At 36.7% G+C, this 24,740-nt stretch overlaps 1 protein-coding gene across 4 annotated transcripts; it reads left to right on the top strand.

Moving 5' to 3' along the window:
• The first annotated feature begins 1,124 nt into the window (after window positions 1–1,124).
• On the top strand, window positions 1,125–21,070 carry LOC142613672 (uncharacterized). Of its 4 annotated transcripts, none has more exons than XM_075786137.1 (20): window positions 1,127–2,404; window positions 3,736–4,222; window positions 4,806–4,893; window positions 5,034–5,215; window positions 5,423–5,559; window positions 9,066–9,132; window positions 10,834–11,002; window positions 11,157–11,271; window positions 12,988–13,063; window positions 13,271–13,453; window positions 14,577–14,737; window positions 15,774–15,879; window positions 16,392–16,596; window positions 16,699–16,985; window positions 17,182–17,303; window positions 18,264–18,408; window positions 18,517–18,609; window positions 19,792–19,865; window positions 20,220–20,273; window positions 20,352–21,070. In XM_075786137.1, the coding sequence occupies exons 1-20, from the start codon at window positions 1,326–1,328 to the stop codon at window positions 20,650–20,652; spliced, it is 4,131 nt and encodes a 1,376-aa protein (XP_075642252.1). In that variant the 5' UTR covers window positions 1,127–1,325; the 3' UTR covers window positions 20,653–21,070. The 4 variants fall into 4 exon arrangements, with proteins under 4 accessions (XP_075642237.1, XP_075642245.1, XP_075642252.1 ...); XM_075786146.1 differs by having other exon boundaries at window positions 11,163–11,271; XM_075786122.1 differs by having other exon boundaries at window positions 1,125–2,404; window positions 20,220–21,070.
• Window positions 21,071–24,740: the final 3,670 nt, after the last annotated feature.

Here is a 24,740-nt window from a genome sequence, read left to right on the forward strand (position 1 = left end):
TAATGTTTTTCAACTAACACAAAATTCATTTCATTGTAAATCACAAAAATAAATTAAAATACATAAAATCTGCTTTAAGATTGTTGGATATATTTTAACAATTTACTTTTGTGTTAAAGAAAAATGACCAACATACAAATCTAAATATAAGCATTAATATAAATAGATGTGATAGACAAACACAATAAATATGTCCTATATATATAAGAAGAAATTTGCAAATAATTAAAAACTCACAAACCAAATACGTGAAGAATGAATGATTTAGATCAAGTCTTGTATTTGACATAATCTCCTTAAAGTAGATTTCACCTCTCATACAATCTGTGGTGCTTTGCGACTCACGGACGTTTACCTCCCAGGATAAAATGATCTATAACATGAAGAAGAAGTACACTAGGTTTGTGTTTTGCGAACTACTCTATCAAATGAATATAGAAAATTATTTTCTCTCTAAAAGAGTTTTTTCCTATGAATTTATATACGTTAGTGAACAGACACACTGTTCAAAATAAAACTGCTGTGCACAAACTGACTGACTCAAAAAATAAAATAATAAAAATTATTATTTGAACAAAAGGGCCCAGTCCACACATGCCAAAACCCAACCTAATGTCTGCCCATGAGCATATAAATTCATATATTATCTATTTCTTTTCCTATGTGGGACTCTAGATTTTTATCACTTTTAATAACATCTTCAAGCGAACAAATTAATCATCAATTTTTTTCCAATACTAATTGGTATAACTTATTTTTTAACCTTTTGAAAGCACAGTTGTTTTAAAAAATAAAAGCTAGTTGTAAGAAAATATTGTTTGAAATCGTCTTTATCAAATAACACTATGAGTATTTGTTTACCCTTCTAATATTTTTAACAAAAATATTTAGAATTAAAATCCTTTTTTACTAACTATCAAATTAATAAATAAATCACTCGGAAGGGAGAGGATTTTTCAAAAAAATAAAAAATAAAATAACAAACAACAGTTGCAACACAAATGGTCAAAAATATATTTTTCAGCAGAGGAGAAAAAAAAAAAAAAAGAAAAAAGAAAGTTCGTCAATCATGACCCAGGACTCGGACGCACGACTCGCAAGCTGGCTCCACTTTGTCCGAGAAAGTCACTTCACAACCCAAAAACCAACCGTTTTAAATTTAGACACAAGAACCGAACGTTCCCCCACCCCCTCTCTCTCTCTCTCCTCCGTTACTCGAATCGCCCGGTCGCACCAGAGAGAGAGAAAGTCAATAAAAGAACTCAGATCATACCCCGCATTCCTCTCTCTCATCAGTACAGTCAAAATTCCAAAAAGAAGGGGCAATGTTGAGCCCAAGACCACCGCAACCACAACCACCGCCAGCAGCAGTACCACCAGTAGCGGTGGCGGCGTCAGCAGCAGCATCACCACCACCAACCCAAGACTCATTGGACTGCATGCTCCCTGGCCCAGCCAGTCGCAACAACTTCGGATCCGCCGACCTCAGCCCTTCAGGTCTCCTCGCCTTCCCTGCTAGTAGCTCCGTCGCTATTCTCGATTCTCGCTCTCTTCAACTCATCACGACTCTCCCTCTCCCACCTCCCAGCTCTTCCAATTCCTCCAATTCCAATTCTCTCTCTCCATTCGTCACCTCCGTCCGCTGGACCCCACTCCCTCTCCGCCGCGACCTCCTGACCACCGAGCCCTCCTCCTCTCACCTCCTCCTCGCCGCGGCCGACCGCCAAGGCCGCATCGCTCTCTTCGATTTCCGCTCCAGATCTCCTATCCTCTGGTTCGAAACCGACTCCGCTTCCTCCAAATCGGGCGTCCAGGACTTATGTTGGGTCCAGGCCCGACCCGACTCGTACCTCCTCGCTGCAATCAGCGGCGCCTCCACTCTCTCTCTTTACAACACCTCAACCGGAAGATGCTTTTTCAAATACGACGCCGCGCCGGAATTCCTCTCTTGCCTCCGCCGCGACCCCTTCGATTCCCGCCATTTCTGCGTCCTCGGCCTCAAGGGCTTCCTCTTGTCCGTCAAAGTCCTCGGCGAGACCGAGGACAATATCGTCCTCAAGGAGCTTCACGTTCCGACCGACTGCTCTGAATTGCAGAGATTAGAGAGAGACGCCGCGGCCTCCGCCTCCGGCACTGGAAATGGTTCGAATTCCTCGGCGCCTGCCTCCGGAATGTTCCCGCTCTATGCGGTGAAGTTCTCGTTTTCGCCGCAGTGGAGGTACATCGTGTTCATCACGTTCCCCAGGGAGTTGGTAGTGTTTGATTTGCGGTATGAGGCATCGCTCTTCTCATCTGCATTGCCTCGTGGCTGCGGCAAGTTTCTTGACGTGTTGCCGGATCCGAATAATGAGTTGATATATTGTGCTCACCTGGACGGGAAGCTCAGTACTTGGCGGCGCAAAGAGTAAGTCATTAGAATTTGAAACTACATTATGGTCTATTTTAGGCTTTCATTATCTGATCTACCATGCTAGAGATTTTATTATACCAATTTGTGCCATTATACAATGTTGACAAATTCATAAGCTTTGCATTGAAGTGTAGGAGAAGTGAGAAAGTATCTTAGAATTTGTGGGATTTGGCTATGCATATTTTAATTGATTTAATTAGCATTAATTATGAGTAACTAAGGTGCATTGCCTAGCGTAAACTTCTACCATTTACAGTTGCTATTGGAACTCAATGAGTGCCTTCATTCAACAAGTTGAGGGAATGAAAAGAAGTAGAGAAAGACCAAGACCAAAATTGACATTAGTAGTAGTATTTTAAAAGAACATGTTTTGATAATTCTGTAGTTGGCGGTGGGGGGATTTGAACTTTGGATGAATCCATTGGAAACTCTAGGAGGTGCCAGTTGAGCTACATGGCTCTTGTCAAAATATGTTAATTAATGAAGTAACAAACAGTGACTTAGGATATAATAGAATGGCGGAAAATAATATATATTGTCAACCCGGAATAATTTGAGGATCCATTGTTGACCCCAAAAATTTGGGAATAAGGCTTGGTTGTTGTTGTATTATAACTTTTCTACACTTGTAAAACAAGATTATAGTACAAGGTTATATAAACCTCAAAGTCAAGTACATCTCATCCCTGTTTAATTCATTCACTTGCACATTGCCATCCCTAGTAAATTACTAGTTCTCCCCAAACCTTAAGCGACTAGGAAAGAGTGAATCTAATCATTTAACCATTATTCTTAAATGAGAGGTAGAGTGGAGACCGAGTTTGAACTAAGAACCACCTGCTCTAATGCCAATGTCAATTAACTAGTGATTGTATCGGTAAGGTCATCTTGGATTCTAAGATTGAGTTTACATAATGATGTGTATCTTACCATTGCCACTGGCATTATTTTGCACTGTAATACAGAGGCTTGTCTGGACATTGAGAGTTTGCATGATAGGTTGTTGGAAATTTGTGGTTTAGGGCATCTTTTGTGCTAAGAGTGGACTTATAATTTGGGCTATGAGAGTGCTGAACATATCCAGAAACTAGATAATGATGTGTATACTTACCATTGCTACTGGCATTATGTTGCATTGCAATATCTTTAAGTTGACTGGTGCATGCTTATCTCTGTTACTATAAGCTTTTGAATGTTAATCAAGTTGTAATACTTTGTATAATTGGCATTTTAAATTTCTAATTTCTCTGACATAAATATTAATTGATTTGAACGCAAATGTTTTTTGGGTCCAAAGGGAATATACTTATCTTATATTGTCACAGAGGAGAGCAGGTGCACGTAATGTGCGCAATGGAAGAGTTGATTCCCTCAATTGGCACACCTGTCCCTTCTCCTTCAATTCTTGCTGTCATCATCTGCCAATCAGATTCCACCTTCCAAAATGTTGGCAAGCTTTATTCTGATGTATCTCATTCTCCTTCCCCAGATGTGGATTTTGATACTCCTTTTGATTTTTGTGATGAACCTCTACTTGTATCTAAGACGCATTTAATCTCCATTTCTGATGATGGAAAAATATGGAATTGGCTATTGACTGCTGAAGGGCCAGAAAATACTCAGAAGGATGATACAAACTTGGGCTTGGTTGTTGATGTCAGTGAAGTGCCAGTTCCAGGGACCAATGCTAATACTGTAATTTCTTCTAGTAGTGGATCTTTCACGGAAGCAGGTAAGCAACCAGAACATATGGATGGTGGCAGAAGCTGCCCATCAAACTCTACCTCCAGCCTGGCAGATATGTCCTTTAAGGTTTGTTTATAAGTATTTTTCTCTCAGTTTTGTTTTGTTTTGTTTTGTTTTTTAATTTTTTTAATTTTTAATATTTGTCAATGCTCTCTTGTTGGCTGAAAGCAGTAACATTGTGACATGAAAAAAGGGAACCCCAAATTATTCATTATAAGCTCTCACTGTCTCTCTCTCTCTCTCTCTCTCTCTCACACACACATACACCCACGGAATTCTCTCCTTTTTTTTTTTTTGATAATTATACACCCACAGAATTCTCAAGCTCTTTTTATCAAAATTGGTTTCTTTTGGAAAGAAAGTGAAGAGGTTTGGAAAGTTGCATGGCCAAGTTATCTTGGAAGGTTTTATGTCATGCATGAAAACATGTTGGAACTTCTTTGAACTGGATGCATAGTTTCTACCAAGTCCATTAGAATTCAATGAATGGTTTCCTGATTGGGTTTGGTCATCTCTAGTCATATATCCAAACTTACTTAAATGGAGGTTATGAATTCAATGAATGGTTTTCTGATCAGTTTGGTTTATTTCTATTAGCAACTTTCTTTAGGTTCTCCATCTATATTCACAATCCATATCACTCATGCAGATTAGCTTGGTTGGACAGCTTCAGCTTCTTTCTTCGACGGTGACCATTCTGGCTGTACCATCCCCTTCTTTGACTGCTACTTTGGCCCGTTAGTTTCCTTGTGTCACTAATTTACTATATTTGTCATGTTTCAAATTGTTTTAAGAATATTTGTAGTTACCTACATTTGAGAAAAAAAAAAAAAGGATATTATGGTTTCTAAAGCTAATTAAGATGACTTTATTGAAGGTGGGGGAAACATTCCTGCTGTTGCTGTTCCACTGGTTGCTTTAGGAACTCAAAGCGGGACAATAGATGTTGTTGATGTTTCTGCAAACGCCATTGCTGCAAGTTTTTCTGTACACAATGGAATGGTTAGAGGATTACGGTGGCTTGGAAATTCTAGACTGGTCTCATTTTCTTACAGTCAGGTATGATTTAGGATATTATTTTCTTTAAATAAATGTCATTCATTACACCCCTCTCCCGGGGCTGCATGTTTCTCTTTCTATTCCCTTTTTTTTTTCCTTTGTTTTTTTACTTTTGAATTGGCATCTTTTCTGTACATTTTCTTCAAACATTTCCATGTCCATTATTATACTTTATGCTTACGTGTACTGGCACATCTGTTGATCCAGGCGAATGAAAAATCTGGAGGCTACATCAATAGGCTTGTTGTGACCTGTGTTCGAAGTGGTCTTAATAAAATGTTTCGGGTTTTACAAAAACCAGAACGTGCTCCCATAAGAGCTTTAAGAGCTTCTTCATCCGGAAGGTTGACTTTCAATTAAGGATTTTCACCTTTAAATATGTGCCCATCAATTTAACATCTTCTATTTTATATCTTGTGATTTTTCATTAGTCTCTTTATCCATACCAAAGAGAATATATTCTTAGGATCTGTTTAGAAATCGCTTATTGCTGAAAATTAAAAACATTGTAGCAAAATAATTTTTAAAGGTGTGAATAGTGTTGTGGGACCTAGTTTTAAAGTTAGATTTGCATTTTTCCGTACTTGTGGGTCCTATGAACAGTGCCTATGGACCCACTAAAAAAAACGCAGCTGCACTTTGACCTGCAAAACGCGCTTCCCAAACTCATACTTAGCTTGTCATTGGTAACTTACAGGAATAAAAACCGACCTAATTATGTTGTCTTGAATATGATAACCTTTTATTAAAAAAAAAATGATAAAACTAAAATAAATTAAAATTCCGCATGGAACTATGCTTATTATCATGCATTTGGATTTCTTTATGGTATCTTATTATTCTTATTTTTTACATTTTGGGTTCTTACACTGTTCAATGTGTAAAACTTGGAAAAAAGTGATGGAGCCATCATTTTTGTATTGCAATGAAATATATTTATGTTTAGTGGGAAAATATAAATCTTGATATACCCAGCTGCACTTGTGACTAGAGGTCTTTAAATGGTCATGAAACAGTTAGCATAGTGGTTGGCGTTTTCACATAGGTTCATGAACAAGATGGAAACTCTTTTCCTTAATAGAGAAAGACTCTGGTTCAGAGTTATGACCTGAGAAGTTTTAAGAGATTGAGTCAGGAGGTTGAACGTCTTATGCTTGTTACACAGATAGCCAACAATTATATCTCAGCTTAGCTTGTTTAATGCAAGCTATAACTGTTTTCAAATTATGGTTTGAGTAGGTAGATAGAATACAATTGGGGATAACTGAGCAAGGAAGAACCAATTCGCTGTTTTTGGTGCAATCTATTTCAGATTGGAGTGAGGAGAAATGTTTGAAACTTTTTTTTGGCAAGAATGATTATTTTCTTTCAGACCAGCAGTTGGTAGGCCGTTTTTATTTAGGAAGGACTTATAATATTACATGAAATAATGTTTTGGGGTATGCCGTTAGGCTCATCTTTCAAGGTTATAGTAGTGTGGAATCCCATTATAGAGAAAATGGAGCAGAGATTGGTGGTTGGAAAAAGTTATATCTATCAAAAAAAGGTACAATATTGATGTTTCTAAAGAGTAAACTGTCCATTCTTATGACTTAATGCCTCTCTTTGTTTACTATCCCATCTCATCTGTTAAATTGATTAGAGAAGTTGCAAAGAAATTTTAAATGGAGCAGATTGTAGAATGAGTTCAAGTTTCACTTGGTGGATTGGAATACAATGTGCTCCCCAATTGCTTGTGCTGGTTTGGGGGAGCTTAAATTGGGCACCTTTAGTCAAGCACTTTTAGGGAAATGCTATGGCGCTTTGGGAAGGAAGAGACTCATTTTTGGAGGCAGTTCATTGCTTTAAAGTATGAGGTGGATGGGGGAGGTTGGACAACGAAACCAATGCGCACAACTCATTGGTGTAGTTTATGGAATAGTAGAGTAGGGTGGGAGAGATTTGTTAGCCATGTGCCTTTTGAAGTGGAGGATGGAGACGTAAGATATTGTCATGATGGAAGTGAGGGGATCAATATCTAAAGTATTTGTATACAATCTTGTTCTTTTTGGCAGCCAACCCTCCTGCTATAACATCTTCATACTTGGAATGTATCAGAGGGAGGGAGAAACATTGGGATGTCCAATTCATCAAACAATTTAATGATTGGGAATTTGACTCTGTTGCTTCCATGCTTGGATTATTGTACTCAAATATTCCAAGGAGTGTGGGTCCTGATATAATGAGATTGAGTTTGAGAGGTAAAGGGGTGTTTGACATTTAGTCTTACTGTGCTGTGTTGCAAGCCCAAAAGGAGATCTCTTTTCCTTGGAGAGGAATTTGGTGTGCCAAAGCCTTGAAGTGGGTAGCTTTCTTTGTGCGGACAGCAACGTGGGAAGATTTTGACTATGATAATATTAGAAACAGAGGGATCGTATTAGTAGATTGGTATTGTTTGTGTAGGCATAAAGGGGAGTTTAGTGAATCATTTGTTACTTCACAACTGATTTTTCTTATGCAATGTGGGGCTATTTTTTGGGTCCTTTTGAAGTTAATTGGGTGATGCTGCATAGAGTGATTGATTTACTAATTGGTCAATGTTCTTTTTCTGTGTTTAATTTAGCTCCTTTATGTTTGTTGTGGCTTTTATTTAAGGAATGAAATTCTTGTACTTTTGAAGATGTGGAAGTTTTGGAAGTGTAGTTGAAGATTTCTTATCTCAGATTACTCCGTGAATGGTTACCTGTCTTGGGTCTCAGTGATGATAGAACTATTACAGAGTTCACTACTTCGGTCTCTTGTGCTTGTAATTCTTTTGTTGCAATTCTTTAGGCTATCTTGTGTTTGTATTATTAATGAGGTAGCTTTTTCAGAATAAAATCATTTACTTATAAAAAAAATTTGTGTAACTTTAGGGGATGTTGTTTACTCAAGGAAGATCTCTGAAATTAAATCAAATTCTTCATGGGAAGTGTTTTCAACAAAATTTTTAAACTGAATCTTTAGAGCCTGTTTGGTAATGGTATAGAAAAAGTATTTCTTTTTTAAAAAACAAAAAATGGTTGGTCCCACACCATGTTGATTTGTTTGGCAAACTATTTTCAGAAAACTGTTTTTAAAACTAGTCTCTTTTTTTACCGTGCAAAACTGTTTTTAGAGAACAAGTCCCACCTATTTCCAGTTCCCCTTTCTGTTTTGGGTGGCATTTTGTAATATGCTAATTTTTTAAAATAATTGTATTGTAATTTTCAGCCCCCCGCAGGTTATAAGTCTTCTCTCCCTCTCTCTTTGTGTTGGGGTGGTTGAGATGGCAACAGAGGGGCTTTGGGGTTTTTGCAAAGGTGATGGCAGGTTGGGGTTGTTGTGATTATGTGGCTGCGGGTGTTGGGATTGTTCTCTCTCTTTAAGATGTGATTATACTCGGTTTGGTGGTGGTGGATCTGGGTTTAGTGATGGTGATGGACTGCTGTGGGTGGTGGTGATTTTTTATTAGAAGAGAAAAGGAATTGAGGAAAAAAACCAGATGAGAAAACAATGTGCCAAACAGATTCAACTTGTTTTTTGGAGTGGGAAAACAAGTTTTGAGAAAAAATTCTCAAAACACTAGAATTCAAAACAACAAACCAAACAGGCTCTTATAGCTGCATAGGTTATATAATTGATTATCAAACTCATTGCTTCAATCAATAAGTTTTCATAGATAAATTATCACTGGTATGATATGGCTGTGTTGAAGAGCTGAGAATTTTTTGGAATTCAACTTTCATTTAGTGCTCTCTCTCTTTCCTTTTTTTGCATGAATCTTTAGTATTCATAACTTCATCAGCAGCTTGGGGTAACATTCTCTCTGGTTATGTTAACAAATTTGCAGGTATTTGCTAATTTTGTTTCGTGATGCTCCTGTAGAGGTTTGGGCAATGACGAAAACTCCCATTATGGTAATTTGGCAGCTACCTTTTCTTTCCCCTTCCTACCAGAAACATTTTCTAATAATTGAACTTCATCATATTTGGGCCATGGGACTATGGGTTTATGCCAAAGAGCTTATATATTGCAGCTACTAATTTTTGTGAAAATATATCTATTTACTGATTGGCTTTGGGAGATTTGATGCATGACTGACATGCATGACCTAGTGCATGAGGTCAGTGATGTTGGTGTTTCGGTTTTTGCCAATCCATTACATTTAATGCTTCTTTCTTTCCAAGTGTTTCCTAAGCTTCGCTAATTACTATTGGAGTCACACTAGCATGAAAATAAATTTTTTTTAAAGACAGGTTATTATTTTTTGTTTTTCATTCTCCAAAGGGATGTATATCTCACTATCTCACTGTCATAGGATTACTGATGGATTGATTTATTTCTTCTTTGGGCTCCCTGGGAGTGGGGAGAGGTGGATGTGGAAAATCATTGCTTCTTTTGCTAAAGTTATTGAAGTGTTTTTATTTATTTTATCTTTTTTTAAAAACAATTAGACCTTTTCACCATTTTGACATTCCCAGAGTTTATGTAATTTTTTTTTTTCAATGTGTACCTTTGAATGTGTTAAACTTAAACCTGTTTATTATGGAGATGAAAATGGGTTTTGATGTATTAAATATCTGCAACGTGTCATGTCAATATGTCTTTGATTTATGTACCTTTTCAGTGTGCCTAGACAGTAAAGGAATCGAGAATTGCATGTTTATCTTGAGGCTCTCAATTTTTTATGGAGTTTGAGTGGTTCTTACAGTTCTCGATATGAATTCATTGAGTTTTCTAAAGTTTTTGTTAGGATATGGGTCTTATTAGCTTTCAGCATGTAACTTAATTTTAATTTTATACTGAAAGTTTCAGAATGGAGTGCTAACTTCATTTTGCAAAGCACTTGTGATTTCAGAACACCTTGTCCTAAGCATCTTTCTACTTCATGTATTTAATTTTTTTTTTTTAAAATCTTTTTACCATTATCCCTGGCACCAAAAGCCCTTCTGGATTTCTCAATAGGACTTGGATTTTTCTGAATTTAATAGCAGAGTATCTGTTAATTTTCTTATCCTCTATCATTGAGATTGTCTGGTGGACTTTTTTTTTTTGGGACTACTTGTTTATTTATTTCTTCTGATTGCTATTGAAGAAGTTATAATGCTCAATATGTATCATACTTTGCGCCTTCACATACCTTATACCTTTATCTACCATATTAGTATGGCATTTGATAGGAATTTGTTTATTCCTTGATATACTTTTCTCACTTAACAAAAAAAAAAAAATAATGCACAATCAATTTGCTCTTGGCCATGAACATAAACTCCTTAGACTGTTAGGGGGGAATGCCCTTTGATTGGTCTTGGCGGGTGAGGTGAGTTGCTTGTAAGTTTTACTGGCTAGAGGCGAGCCCGAAGGGCTCTTCTTTAGTAAGGTTCCTACGTTATTCCCCCCCCCCCCCAACCCCCAACCCCAACCCCACCCCCAACCCCAACCCAAAAAAGAAAAAAAAAATCAATTTAATTTTTTGGGGTGTAGGTGATATATATGTGCAAGTACATGTACACATGCATATGCATGAACATACATGACATGCTTGCGCATGTACACACACACATGTTTAGATTTTAGTTTCTGAATAGTTTTTTTTTATACTCTATATCTCCATGTAGCTTAGATCATTAGCTCTTCCATTTACGGTATTGGAATGGACTCTTCCGACAGTTCCACGGCCTGTTCAAAATGGACCTTCTACACAATCATCATTATTGTCTAGGGATCGTACAGCTGTGTCATCAGATGTGGCATCTACACAGACTGTGGCATCATCTTCAGATTCTAGTGAGCTCTTTTACTTGATATGCTTACATAGTTTTTCAACTTTTATTTTATATTTTGAAAAATGCTAAAAAGACTTAGACCTGTATCTGGTCTATATATGTGCTTCTGTTTTCCTTGGATATGTAAGATGTATGAATCTAACTTTAATGTGCAGAGGCAGTGAGCTCAGATGGATCTCAAGATGACTCTTCCGAAAGTTTTGCATTTGCACTAGTAAATGGTGCACTTGGAGTTTTTGAGGTTCAAGGGCGAAGGATCCGAGACTTCAGGTATAATTCTTCTTCAATGCAAATAGGTGCAACATAGAGTCTGTATATTTGTATTCGGTCCACTAGTGAGCTAACTGAATATGTGATGATTTTTTTTTCTCTATTTTTCTTTTGGTTAAGACGAAAGGATGATGATTTTTGGTTTTTCAATAGGTTCATATAGAAAAACGTTAGCCATAGGTCTACATTCTGTTATCAAATTTCTTGTTTCCTGAAATTATCTATCACATCTTTGGTAAGTGTATATCATCATGAAAATCTAAGGCTCTTTGAAAGCCTTGGCCATACTAATGTTCTCATTTTTTCTATGTTGAAGCACTTTCTGATTAATCTCATACCCGTGGTTTACTCTTAATATGCATGAAGATATACATTTCTGTATATATTCTTTGAATGGGACATCTATGCCCTTGCTCGAATCCTTGTTTATTACATTCAAATCAGAATTTAAAGTCCATAGTGCCATAAGCCTTGAACTTGCGTTTGTGGCACCCATGCTTTTGGCAGCACCCTTGTTGCATATGACTTTTCAGTTGTCCAAAGGATGAATATGGATATTGAAATGATAGTGATGATTAGATATTAGTCCAGGTTCAGTGTACATGTACTCCTACAAGTGTACTGTAGATTTTATATTGCACATCCTAGGGTAAGTCTATAGTTAGCATATGGTTAGTCTTACTCTATATAAATCCCCAATGGGATTATTATAATATACAATTCAATTTAGTAAAGATATAAACCACTCTGGTGCTTTACTCCTAATATGCATGAAGACATACATTTCTGTATATATTCTTTGGATGGGATGTCTTTGTCTAGTTCCCTAAAGGCCACCCACTTATTCACGCGCCCCACCATGCCATTCTCCCTAGCCGTTGTCTACCAGCTCCCACAATGCTATCCTTAGTTGATGCATTCCGGCAAACAGTGTCACTCTCCTCAGGTTGTTGGTGTTGTCCTCCCAATCACTGTGGCTACAACCGACATTTGTCTCATGTATGCCATACTTGAGCCACCTTTCTTCTGCTAATGTCCCCTAGGCCACTAGTGTAGCCATCCTTCAGCCATAGTAGCCATCTTCTGGACACTGGTGTAGCTGTCTTCTAGCCATAATAGTCATCTTCTACCCTCCATCTGTTGTCTACTGTTGCCATTCATTGCTGCCAACAACCATCTCGTGTGCTCCAATTCACTTCTTTGTACTTGTACCATTACTACAGCATGCATGGCACATTCCGTGACATTCTAATTTGTACTAGACCCTGTGGTTAGCTTAGGATTAGTCTTTCTAGAAATCCTCACAATGGGCTTCTTGTAACTTATAATTCAATATAGTATGCTTTTCATTGGGACATAGGTTGTCAGGTAGAATTGCTTTAATTCTGCTTCTGCTCTCTATTTCTCTATTTATCTCTCTTTCTCAATCCCAACATTAATTGGTTGGGATGTTAGTAATTGATTCTTTCTCAATAATTTCTCTTATTCTACAGAAATATGGTGCCCTTAAAACTTGATTCTTTATTTGTTTTTTCATATATTTTTCTCTCTCATACCTCTTAGTACCCTCCATTATAGTTTTGATCAATGGCCAATTTGAACGATCACAGATCAAATATTTCTTTGAAAATTTGAAAATCTACGTTTTGCACATTACATAAATTTATGGTTTGTTTGTTTGTATATCTACTGAGGTTATGTTTTGCTCGTCTCTAGACCAAAATGGCCTTCTTCTTCATTTGTACTATCGGAGGGATTGATTACAGCCATGGCCTACCGCTTGCCTCATGTGGTATGTATAATATCTTTTGGAATTGTTTCATCTATTTGGTACTATGAATTTGCAATTTTTTGATAATTTGATAATTGAGGGATGGGGGATTTGAACCCTTGATGTCTCCTTTAGAAACACTAGGAGGTGCCAATCAATTGAGCTATAAGAATCTTTATCCTTGCAAGATTTCTGTTTTGAGTGGCAGTTGCTGAATTCATTTTTCAGGTTATGGGAGACAGGTCGGGGAACATACGGTGGTGGGATGTGACAACTGGACATTCTTCCTCATTTAGTACTCATAGAGAAGGAATCCGGCGAATCAAATTCTCACCATTTGTATCTGGAGACCGTAGCCGAGGGCGTATTGCTGTTCTATTTTATGACAATACATTTTCTGTATTTGATCTTGTAAGTATGAAAATGAGATTGTTTGCTTTGTTTCCTTTTCTGTTATGTGCTTTGAAATTGTTATTCCACACTATTGGTGTATGCAATGTGAGTTTTTGTATTCTTTTATCTCTGACCCCATAAATCCCCACACATAACAGGCCAAATGGCTCAAATCTTGGCCTCCCCTTACGAGAGGGGAGATATACCACTCAGTTACCAAGGCTAGTGTTCTATGTTTGATGGTTGGTTAGCAATCTGGATGGGTTTTCCAATTGGAGCAATCATCAGGCATATTCTTCTGTGCCACTTGTATAGGAAAGACTCGTTGTGCATGTTGTTTGATTTCTTTGGTCCATTTGCCATGACATTGAGGCACAAACAAAATATTCCTCTGATGTGCAACACTTTGTCCATTATTCCTGCCCTACATTTTACCTGATACTCAATATGTTAGGTCTCTTGGGGAGGTTGCTTCCTATGAAGCATTTTATTGCCATTCTTTTCTCTCTTGTCTAGGCCTAGACCTATGCCCCATCTTACTAATAATGAAGGGCTTCTCATATTCCAGTCCACTAAGTATAGCCCCCTTTGATCTTTCTACTGCGCAGAGCAATGTACCAATCTTGTCACCTACTCAGACTGATTCTGTTATAGCTGAAGCTGTATAAATTGGCATAAACTGTAGAACTGCCCCCCTCCTCTCTGTTTTTTTCAAGTGTGATTCTCCATGGGAGTGACAGCCATCTATTGGCCCACAGATTCTCCCCCCCCCCCCCCCCCCAAAAAAAAAAAAAACAAACAATCCTTCAGGTATCCTTTCTGGTCAATTGAACTCCCAAGTTGAGAATGTTTTTCTCCAGCATAGCAGTTTCTACTTGTGTTCAGGAAAATGGTATTGAAAAATAATAACTTATGTGTTTTGTAAAATCTAGTCAGTGTCACTGGTAGAGTATTTTTTATGCACACGCCTCAGACTGTCGTTGAGTTCCTACTGGGACAATTTTCAAATCCAGCATCTGTGGTGCATATTTTATTAAATCATGTAAAGGTTTTATTTAAATAAATGCTTTTGTTGCACCACCCCTTTTAGAAGATCCTTCTTCTGTTTGATCCTGAATCTCTACATGTTTCTTACTTCCAGGATTCGCAGGACCCATTAGCCAATTCTCATTTACAACCTCAATTTCCAGGAACCCTTGTATTGGAGCTTGATTGGTTGCCTTTGCGAACTGATAAAAATGACCCATTGATATTGTGCATTGCTGGAGCTGATAGTAGCTTTCGCCTTGTTGAGGTTAATACGTATGTGCCAGTATTTGTTTTGAGTTTTTGGATTCTTTTCTATTTCCTTGCCTTTATATGACTCAGAATATCAAGAATATATCTTTGATATCTCATAAGTAGCAATAACCAAGATGTTCATAATGAGGTCCAGTTGAGGTTAGATGGTGCTCTATTATAGCTCTGGTAAAGTACATGATGTGAAAGGTTTTGAGTAGCTAATAATCAGGGCTTAATGATGATGCTGATGAAAGTGACATTAACACACACACACACACACACACACATATATATATATATATGTATATATATTTTTTTATTAGGGTTAGATTCAAGTTACACCTGATGTAACTTTAAGTAATGTTAAACTACTCAATATTTTTTAATTGGATGTGAATTTTGACAAATCCACCGTTAAATTACATTATATTAATATATTTTCCATGCTTGCAAAATTTCAAGATGATCAAAGATTAATAGTCATGTCATCAATCAATTATTTAAATTCAAGTTTTTGTAGTTTAAAATAATGCATTAAAAATGAGTTTATGGATCGAATGGTAAATAACAACCAATTGAAATAAAAATTTGTATGAATGTTAAGAACATATAAATCATGTAATTCAAGGGTGGGATTTTCAAAATATGAATTCTATAAAAGGTAATTGGGTGGTGTAACATTGCTTTGAGTTATACTAGGTGTAACTTGAACCCAACCGTTTTTATTATATGGAAGAATTTTAATGATAAAATTTTAAGCCACTTAGACCAACTACACATTGTTACAGTTCTCTCTGTACATGTCTTAGTGTCACTCAAATTGTGGCCTTCTGTAATTTATGCACCCTATGATGTGGTATGGACCATATGGTCCTCATGGAGTAATGTGTCGAAATTACTTTTAGCTATTACATCTCAGGAAAGGAAAACAAAGCATGTAAGATAGCACTACATGTTCAAGAACAAACTTGCTTCTCTATTCAATTACTAATTTTTCTATTTTCAACCTAAACTTATGTTTTATGCTTTGCTAATCCTGTTCTTCTCTTTCATGCAGAAATGACAAAAAAATTGGCTATGGACCCCAGTCCAGAACTATTAAAGAGAGATTCCGGCCAATGCCTATATGTGCTCCCATTCTACTTCCTACTCCACATGCCCTGGTAACATTTATACTATATTCTACTTAACTTCTTGATTCACTGAGTGAAAGCAATATCTAATACATTCCTGTTCTGGTTGAGTTGTCAATGGTAGATCATGTACCTTTAAGAGGAAAAAAAAAAAAAAAAGGATATTCAAGAAGCATTTATTGATAAAAATTAGCTTGCATATCTCATTAGAGAAGAATAGATTTTTTTTTGGTTACTTTTTAAAAATTCCCCTCCCCCTCCCGTGCCTACTCAGTCCTGCTGCTAACTATAGTGTTTTATCTCATTTATGTATTCTGTAGAGCAGAAACATATGTGAGAATATGCTGTGATCTTGACATCAAACACAAATGCTGCAATTTTTTTCCTTGATCAGAATGTTGACCATCGTGAACATGATGCTCAGTATTTTTGAATAAAAGTTTTATTACCTATCAAAAAAAAGAAATGTGGAATTTAGCGAATGAGAATAGATGTCCATTTCTTGTGAGCCACTGAGTTTCATTGTTAATTCTTCACTACAGGCACTGAGAATGATATTGCAATTGGGCGTGAAGGCCTCTTGGTTTAATACTTGCAGTACAACTCTAGAGAAAAGACCACACCTAATTCCAGGAACTGCTTCATACACAGGAGATCTTCGCAGCTACATGATTGACTTACCGCCTGTTGGTGATGCTGTGGTGCCAGAGATGCTCCTAAAAGTATTAGAACCTTATCGAAAAGAAGGTGGATCTTTTGTCTTTGATGTGGTGTTTCTAACTATGAATTTGAGCTTTTGATACCAATATTTGTTTTTTCTTACCTGTTACCAATACTTATTTGCTCAAGGCTGCATACTTGATGATGAGAGGGCGAAATTATATGCGAAGGTAGTGAATAAAGGTTGTGCAGCAAGGTTTGCCTTTGCAGCTGCAATATTTGGTGAATCTTCAGAAGCACTTTTCTGGCTACAACTGCCTCGTGCTCTCAATTATTTGATAAATAAGTTAGTAAATAAGTCCCCACAAAAAGTCCCTGTATCAGCATCAACTTCAGAGCTTGATGACACAGCTCTGCTGAAAAGGATAACATCAAAGGAAAGATCGATGCCAGGAAAAGGGAAGAAGGATGCACTTGTAAGTCGTTTCACAAATTGACTGTCGTATAATTATTTCCGGCTTTCTTAGAGTACTGAAGTTTTTAGTTAGGTTTCTACCTCATAGGTCTGTTATACCCTGTCGTCTTCTAATTCTCAAAATTTTTGTAAGTTGTTTTTTTATTACATTTTAATCTATCTCATGTTCTCTATCATAAATTGTGTTATCTGGTCAGTGTCAAGGTCAACTTAGGTTGATGGCTTTTGAACAAGAAGAGTTATGGGAAGCTGCTAATGAGCGTATTCCATGGCATGAGAAATTAGAGGGAGAAGAGGCTATTCAGAATCGTGTACACGAGTGAGTGCTCCACAAGTTTTTTATTTTTTATTTTTCCAAGTGATGAAAAAGCATGAGTTCTGCTTAATGTTGATACACGAGTTGATTGCTTATGCTCTATGTTAGACCTGATCATGTACTGTTGGTCTGCCAGCCCAAAAGAGCCCATCCTTGTTTCAGCAGGCTTGGGCTTAAATTTCAGGTCCCAAAAGTTGGGTTAGATTTAGGTTCCATTTGGTTGGGAGAATGAAAAAGTGAGAAAATAGAAAATGTTTTAAAATTCTCTCATGTGTATTTGGTAGTGAGAACAAAAAAGTGAAAGGATAGAAAATATTGAATTATTATTGACAAAATAGTAAATTACATGTGCAAAACTTTTTCTATCCACCTTTTCCTCCCAATTTGGGAGGATTGTATTTGGTGTGACGGGTGGAAAACTCCACCCATCCCCTTTTCCATCACACCAAACAATGGAAATTTTTCCATCTTTTGATTCATAGTGAAATTACTTATGCTTCATGGAGTGAAGTGTTTATGCCTTTTGGGATTCATTGGGTGTTGCCAGACAATGTAGCATCCCTTCTTTTTGGTTAGTGCAATTAGGTTGGGAAACACCACTCGAATGTATGGAATTCGGTGCTGGCATGTGTGATGTGGTTAGTAAGGAAGGGTGCTATGTCAATTTCTGCAAATAACAAAGTACTGAAATCTGAAATGAAGGGTGCTATGTCCTTGTACTGACTTTGGGTATCTGCAGTTTAGGTTAAAGATTAAGTTGATCAGCAAACACTAGAATAGCTACTAGATTTTTGGATCCCATGTCATGCATGTCCTATTATTCATACAACTTATACATTCTACCTACAAAAAGTAAAATAGCTGACAACATATTGCCTCTAGCTTGCTGTGTTAGGTTCCTGCAATTTTTATTAGTTGTGGATTCACAGCTTTGACTTGTTCTTTTTTATCGCCAATGATCAGTCTTGTCTCGGTTGGAAACTTAGAAGCTGCTGTTAGTTTGTTGCTTTCAACTCCTCCAGAGAGCTCTTACTTCTCTGCAAATGCCCTGCGTGCAGTTGCTCTTTCTTCTGCAGTGTCAAGGTCTCTTCTTGAACTTGCAGTAAAGGTGAGTGTTTATGTTTCTTTTCACTGTTAAAACAAGTGGTGATTGGAATAAAATTGTATAGTTTTCCCCATGTTTTGGTTACTTCTTTAATGCCATATTATCAACTAGGTAGTTGCAGCCAACATGGTCAGGACTGATAGGTCACTGTCTGGCACTCATCTTCTCTGTGCTGTTGGAAGGTATCAGGAAGCTTGTTCTCAGGTTAGGATCTCTGTCTTGTATAAATTTTTTCTAGTAATTTTTAATGTTTAAAATCAATAGAATTCAAAGTCCAGTCTTTGTTTTCAGAAGCATATAACTCCCCCCCCCCCCCCCCCTCCCTCTTTTTTTTAAAAAAAATAATTTTTAAAGCTTGTGTTGGGCTTAAAGATATTTTAATTGAACTTTGTCAAATGTTTCCATTATTTGATTGAGAATTTTCCTCCTCTCCACACAACCTTTTTAATCAGTTGGAATGTTTAAATTAGAGAGAGTCGACATGATACTTCAAATGGAAACATATTTTCTACTGTGAAAAAAGAGAGAACATGAGCATACAATAGCTTAATAGCACAGATGAGAACACTATGGTTTGGCATTGGTTTCCACAACTAAGTGCCTAAGAGAAAGGAGTCAGTGAAATTGTTAACTGATATAACCAGCTATGGAATTTTATGAACAACACACTTCATGACTGAAAGTTCCTGTTTGGCACTGGTTTTGTTAAGACAAAAAGAAAGTGTCAATTTTGTAAAAAGTCCAAATTCAATAAGGATGGGGTGTAAAACCCATGTTTTACACCATTCAATAAGAGATTGTCACATCAGCATTTTACTTAAAATTCAATACATCCTACCACTTCTAATAACATCTCAATAAACTCCCAATTTGGTTAGATTTATATATGGGTATTAGAATTGATTGAGCATGGTTATGCTTATTCTTAAATATGTGATAAGATGATGTGGCATATTAGGATTGAAGAAGTAAAACATGGGTCACCACTTCCTTACAGAATTTAATTTCTTTTGTAAATATTTATAAACTTGAAGCTATTGGATAATAGAATTTGATAACCTTGATGAGAAAAAAGTAATAACAAGATGAAGCAATCATAGTGGTGTCTATTGCTACAAGGTGATACCAGACATGCATATAAACACAAGGATGTGCTTAGCTGAACAGTGTCAAAGAATGAAAAAGATGGATCAGAAAATGAAGGGTGTCTGCGTGTATATAAGATTCCTGCAACTAGTGAATTGGGATGGACTTTTCAAAATTTGGCATTGGGACTTGGTCACAAGAAAAATGCTATTGTTTCCAACTATATTTTGTTCATTAAAAGTGGTCAACATGGTATGCTTGATTTTTTCTGGACTAATCGTCACATAATCTCCCATGCAGCTACAAGATGCTGGATGCTGGACAGATGCTGCTACTTTAGCTGCTGCACATTTAAAGGGAACTGATTATTCAAGGTCTCTCTCTCTCTCTCTCTCTCTCTCTCTCTCCTGTAACTTATTCTGTTCATGTCTCTAATTTAATCTTGGAAGTTATCTCAATGCTCCCCTCCCCTTTGCAAGGGGAAAACCGAAGGAAAGCAGAACCCAAGGGATTTTTCCCTTCCCTTGCTAGAATGCTGTACCAATTTCTGGTAGCATTCAGTTGTTATATATTTGTTCTCCTTGCAACATAAACTACTATTTATATATATATATATATATATATATATATATATATATATTTTAAATTCTAGTTTATATTTTTTAAATTGAGAAGATAGTTTAAAAGTCTAGTATCCTCTTATGATTTTATGCTTTGTGTTTACCCAGGGTGTTACAAAGGTGGGCTGAGCATGCTCTTCGCTCTGAATATAACATTTGGAGGTATATATTTCCTATGGCTCTCCTTAACATGATATTCTTTCTTCTGATTTGTTCTGAGCTTAACATGGCCAATTGCAGGGCTTTGATTTTGTATGTTGGAGCTGGTGCACTTCAAGAGGCACTAGCAGCACTTCGTGAGGCACAACAACCAGACACAGCAGCTATGTTCATCCTTGCTTGTCGTGAAATATATGCAGAAATAATTGCTGATTTGGGAGATTTAGATGATGAATCTAGTTCTTTGGTGAAGGATAAATTGCGTAACTTACCTGTGTTGGACCCAGAGAATGAAGATGTAATTGCAGTAGGTGAATGTTATGGCCAATACCAAAGAAAATTGGTGCATCTGTGCATGGACTCTCAACCCTTCTCTGACTGAAAGGACTGCGCTTGGTCATATGCCTCCCATGCTTTTCATTCATACAAGTGTTTTTACAGTGACAATTGGCAAATATCTTCTGGATTCATTATCAAAAGATGACTGGGTATTATAATAGGCAGTTGGCAGTGGATGATCTTGAGCAGCTTGAGAGAAGGGATTTACCAGTCCGCATAAACACAGATTAGGCTTGAATGATGAAAATTTAGCTTATTCGTTTTTGGCAAAAGTTGCTTGTAGATAAACATTACAGGAAGGATGATTATAGTGTTGTAACTAATGTAGAAAATTTTGTCCCCAAGAATATTCACATACACCATATGGTTGGTAGGAATGATATCAATTCTTAGAGAAAGAATCACTGTTATTCTTTGATTTTGTACAGCACTACATTAAATCATATTCTTTTTTGTTGTCACCTCCATGTGTCTGTTTTGCAAAGATGATATCTGGACTTGTCTTATTCTATCGCGTTAGATTTGGAAGGTTATGAACTTATGATTAGTTGATTTAGGTTCTTGGCCTTTTTCATTAGTTCTCTCTTATTTTCATCATTTTTTGTCTATCACCGCTACCCACACCTATTCAATCCTATTGTGCATTTCAGCATCCAGTGCAGGGCCTTCTTTCTCTTTCCAATCTTGAAATTGGCAACAAAATCAAAACATACGAATGAAAATTCATTTCTCACTAACCCTCATTAGTGAAAGGTCATAGATTTTGTCTTTGAAAGACATTGATTGCAACAAACAGACCAGCCTCTGTAGTCTATAACGTATGGATTACGAACGCTCTTGTATATGTCCAGGCTATAAGCAGGATTAAAAGAAAAAAAATGGGGATAACACTGGATAGCACAAAATAAATAATCAACATGCAAATAGATGGAGACAAGAAATTAGGTTGAATGGACCTTTTTAGAATGTAGGGCCCTTTATTAGATAAACTATAATATGGACAATATCACGAAAAGATGGAAGACCTTGAAGAGCCTTAGGCAAGCCTTAAACAAAATCTACACATAGATCCTACCTTGGTCCTGTGGCATAGGAATAGGCTTTATATAAATAGTTAAATACACATCTCACTCAAAGCTTGGCCAACAAAATAGTTATATAAATATTTCTTCTTTCCCTTATATAATTGGCAAGTCCGACATCGTGAAAAAATTCTAGCCACATCTCACTCAAAGCGTGGCCAATAAAATCTATCTTCAACCATGGAAATTGTTTTATCGCTCCCAAAATATTCAGTTGCTCCACCTGAATGCATTCCTCACATAAAAAAAGTGTTACGCAAGCTGTGATGGTCAAAAACACCAAGCATAGACAAATTACTAGATACTTAAGATCAACACAACTAATTTATAGAAAAAAGGTAGGGGATCCGATTCCACAATGGAAAGACTGAAAGATTAAAGGTCAGGGTGAGTGGATTGAGCAAGATTCATTCATAAGTGGCTCTAGCCAACGCACAAAAATGGATGTGAAACTATTACAAAGACTCTCTCTCTCTCTCTCTCTTCTCTCTCTCTACTAAAAGCTAGAATCCCTGTGGGCTAGGTCTTTTTTTTTAATCCCCCTCTTCCCCCCCTTTCTAGTCATGTATTTTCTAGCTGGATGTCAAAGGAAGCTAGTCTCATTAGACACTTCTTCTGCCATTCTTTGATTGTGAAGGAAGACTTTTGAGGTGTTTCTACTATTCAAGTTAGTCCATCATTTAATAGGGCTAACATTAGGTAAGAACATCTAATTAATGTGGAGGTAACTGCTACTTTGGGCTCTGCGTCTCTCTCCTTGTGTCCTCGACAAGGATCCTGGGTTAAAATCTCATCCTCAACAACTTCGTTGATGCTTTTCTTGGCAATGGGGTTCTTGAATCACCTCAGCAAATAGCTTGGGTCATTCCACTCTTCCTCGAACTTGGGCTTATGATATTGAGACTTGGGCCCAAACTCTCATCTCTAAGATGCTTCTTCAATAGTCTTTCTTCGCCCTGCAATCCATGTGGTGGTGATTCACCCCCACACAAGCAAAGTGTGTTTGGTACTATCCACTTTTTAGATTAATCTTGGAGAAAAAAAAAAGTCATTACATCTAACATATTGTCAATTCCAGGATACGTTAATGGCATGATTATCAGTACTTGATTGTAATCTTGATAATGACATAACTAACCATACTTGATTATAATCTTGTTAATGGCATAACTATCAACACATGCATCAGGAGTCATCCTTTTTAGATGTAAGCTAACTTTCTCAAATAAATCCTTTGAACATGAGCTCTTCTACTTGCTTCTTAGTGACTGCTTGGATTCACGTTTGCGTTTGTGCATTTGCACATTTTGCGTTTTCTCCTCTCTTTTTTTTTTTTCTTCAGCGCTTATGAACAGTAACCGATAAGTTCTATCCAAACGGACTCTTAAAAGCAATTTAGGATTAATGTGGTTTTTTTAAATAAAAAAAAATTATGAATCAATTTTTTATACGTTATATTTGTTGTCATTCCTTGCCTTTTATGTTTCATATACTTTACATTCCACTAAAACTAATTATTGGTATTCTTCTCATAAAAAAAATAAATAAAAATTATTGGTATTCTAAACATGCCAACTCTTTATGTATATTCTAATTTTTCTATTCTTAATCATTTTTCTAAAGGAAGTTGAGGCCATTTTTTTCAATTAGATCATAAGGGCGGATATAATGTCTTAAATTAGCTTTGGTAATGAATGCTCAAAATTACCCATAAGTCCTGAACAACAACCTTCACCCTTTCTGTACAGTAGTTTCTAGATGTGATTTGTAAAATCTTCCTGCAATTTGGTTTAGTCTTGACAGAAAACACTCATCTTTCTCATTTTTCTTCTTCTTCTTCTTCTTATTTTTATTTTGAATCTACATTTAATTTGCCCCCTAAATCATTATATTTTTAAACTTATAGTCAATTTAGTCATTGTCATCATCTTGCTTACTGAAAATGTTTAAGTAGCAAACTGTCTACATCATTAAACGACTAAGTATAATTTTGATGTGTCTAAATTTTAATGACTACATGTCTAAATTTCTTTTCTTTTCTTTTTTTTTATTGAAAATCACACGTCTAAATTTTTGAATGCTATGGTAAGGGTAATTTTCTTTATCCCTCTCTCAAAACCCCCCATTGACTAATGAAACTACTTGTCAACTTGAGCTATAATTTACAAATATGAAGATTTCCAGTGAACCCAATGGATATGAGCTCACCTATATTATATTAACCACTTATTCTTCTCATCATTATTCAATATAGAACTTCACTCGCATGTGTACATTCAAAAATCTCTCTTTCACGTATGAGTCTCTGTCTCTCTATGGGCCATGTACAAGTCGTACTCGATCCCCCTTGCCTTATGGATTTTTTCTTCATCGATGCATCATCCATGGGCCTCATGCACACTATTGGTGGGAACCACGCACGTCCATGTCCATGGGAATCACGTGCCACACTATTATTTAGCACTATTAGTAACACTCCTTTGTTGGGTCTTTTTTTCTTGGATATTTTGTGTAGGCCATTTAGGCTTGCTCTATCCCCATTGGGTAGGGACCCTGAACACCTTGCCACTCTCACCGCACACCACTATGGGCTCTATACCACTTCTTGTTGATTGAACCAATCTCAAAGTGGGAGATTTATTAGGCTATGTGGAGCCTAACTGTGTTTGATTCGGATTATAACCCAACCCAATATAAAAGTGCTATAGTTTTTAATTATAGATTTTATGAAACTTAGTTTATGAATCGGAGATAGGCCCAAGCCGGTGCTAGCCCATTATGAATCTTCTATGCAGGATAGAAATACTATTATTTTCAAATTAGGGTTTTTGTGTGATGTTTTTAGAGAGAAAAATTGTACTACTGCATCTTGTATCTTTCCATATGAATAGTGAAATCGCTACAATTTCATGAACGTAGGCAAATTACTGAACCACGTAAATATTGTCTTGTGTAATTGTTTTCTTTGGCGTATATTTTTTCTCTATTTTTGCATCTCACAAATCTGAGAATTTCCTCTATCATCAGGTTCACCAGCACATGCATAGTC

Source organism: Castanea sativa, chromosome 1 (assembly GCF_040712315.1).
Source record: "Castanea sativa cultivar Marrone di Chiusa Pesio chromosome 1, ASM4071231v1".
NCBI classification, from domain to species: domain Eukaryota; kingdom Viridiplantae; phylum Streptophyta; class Magnoliopsida; order Fagales; family Fagaceae; genus Castanea; species Castanea sativa.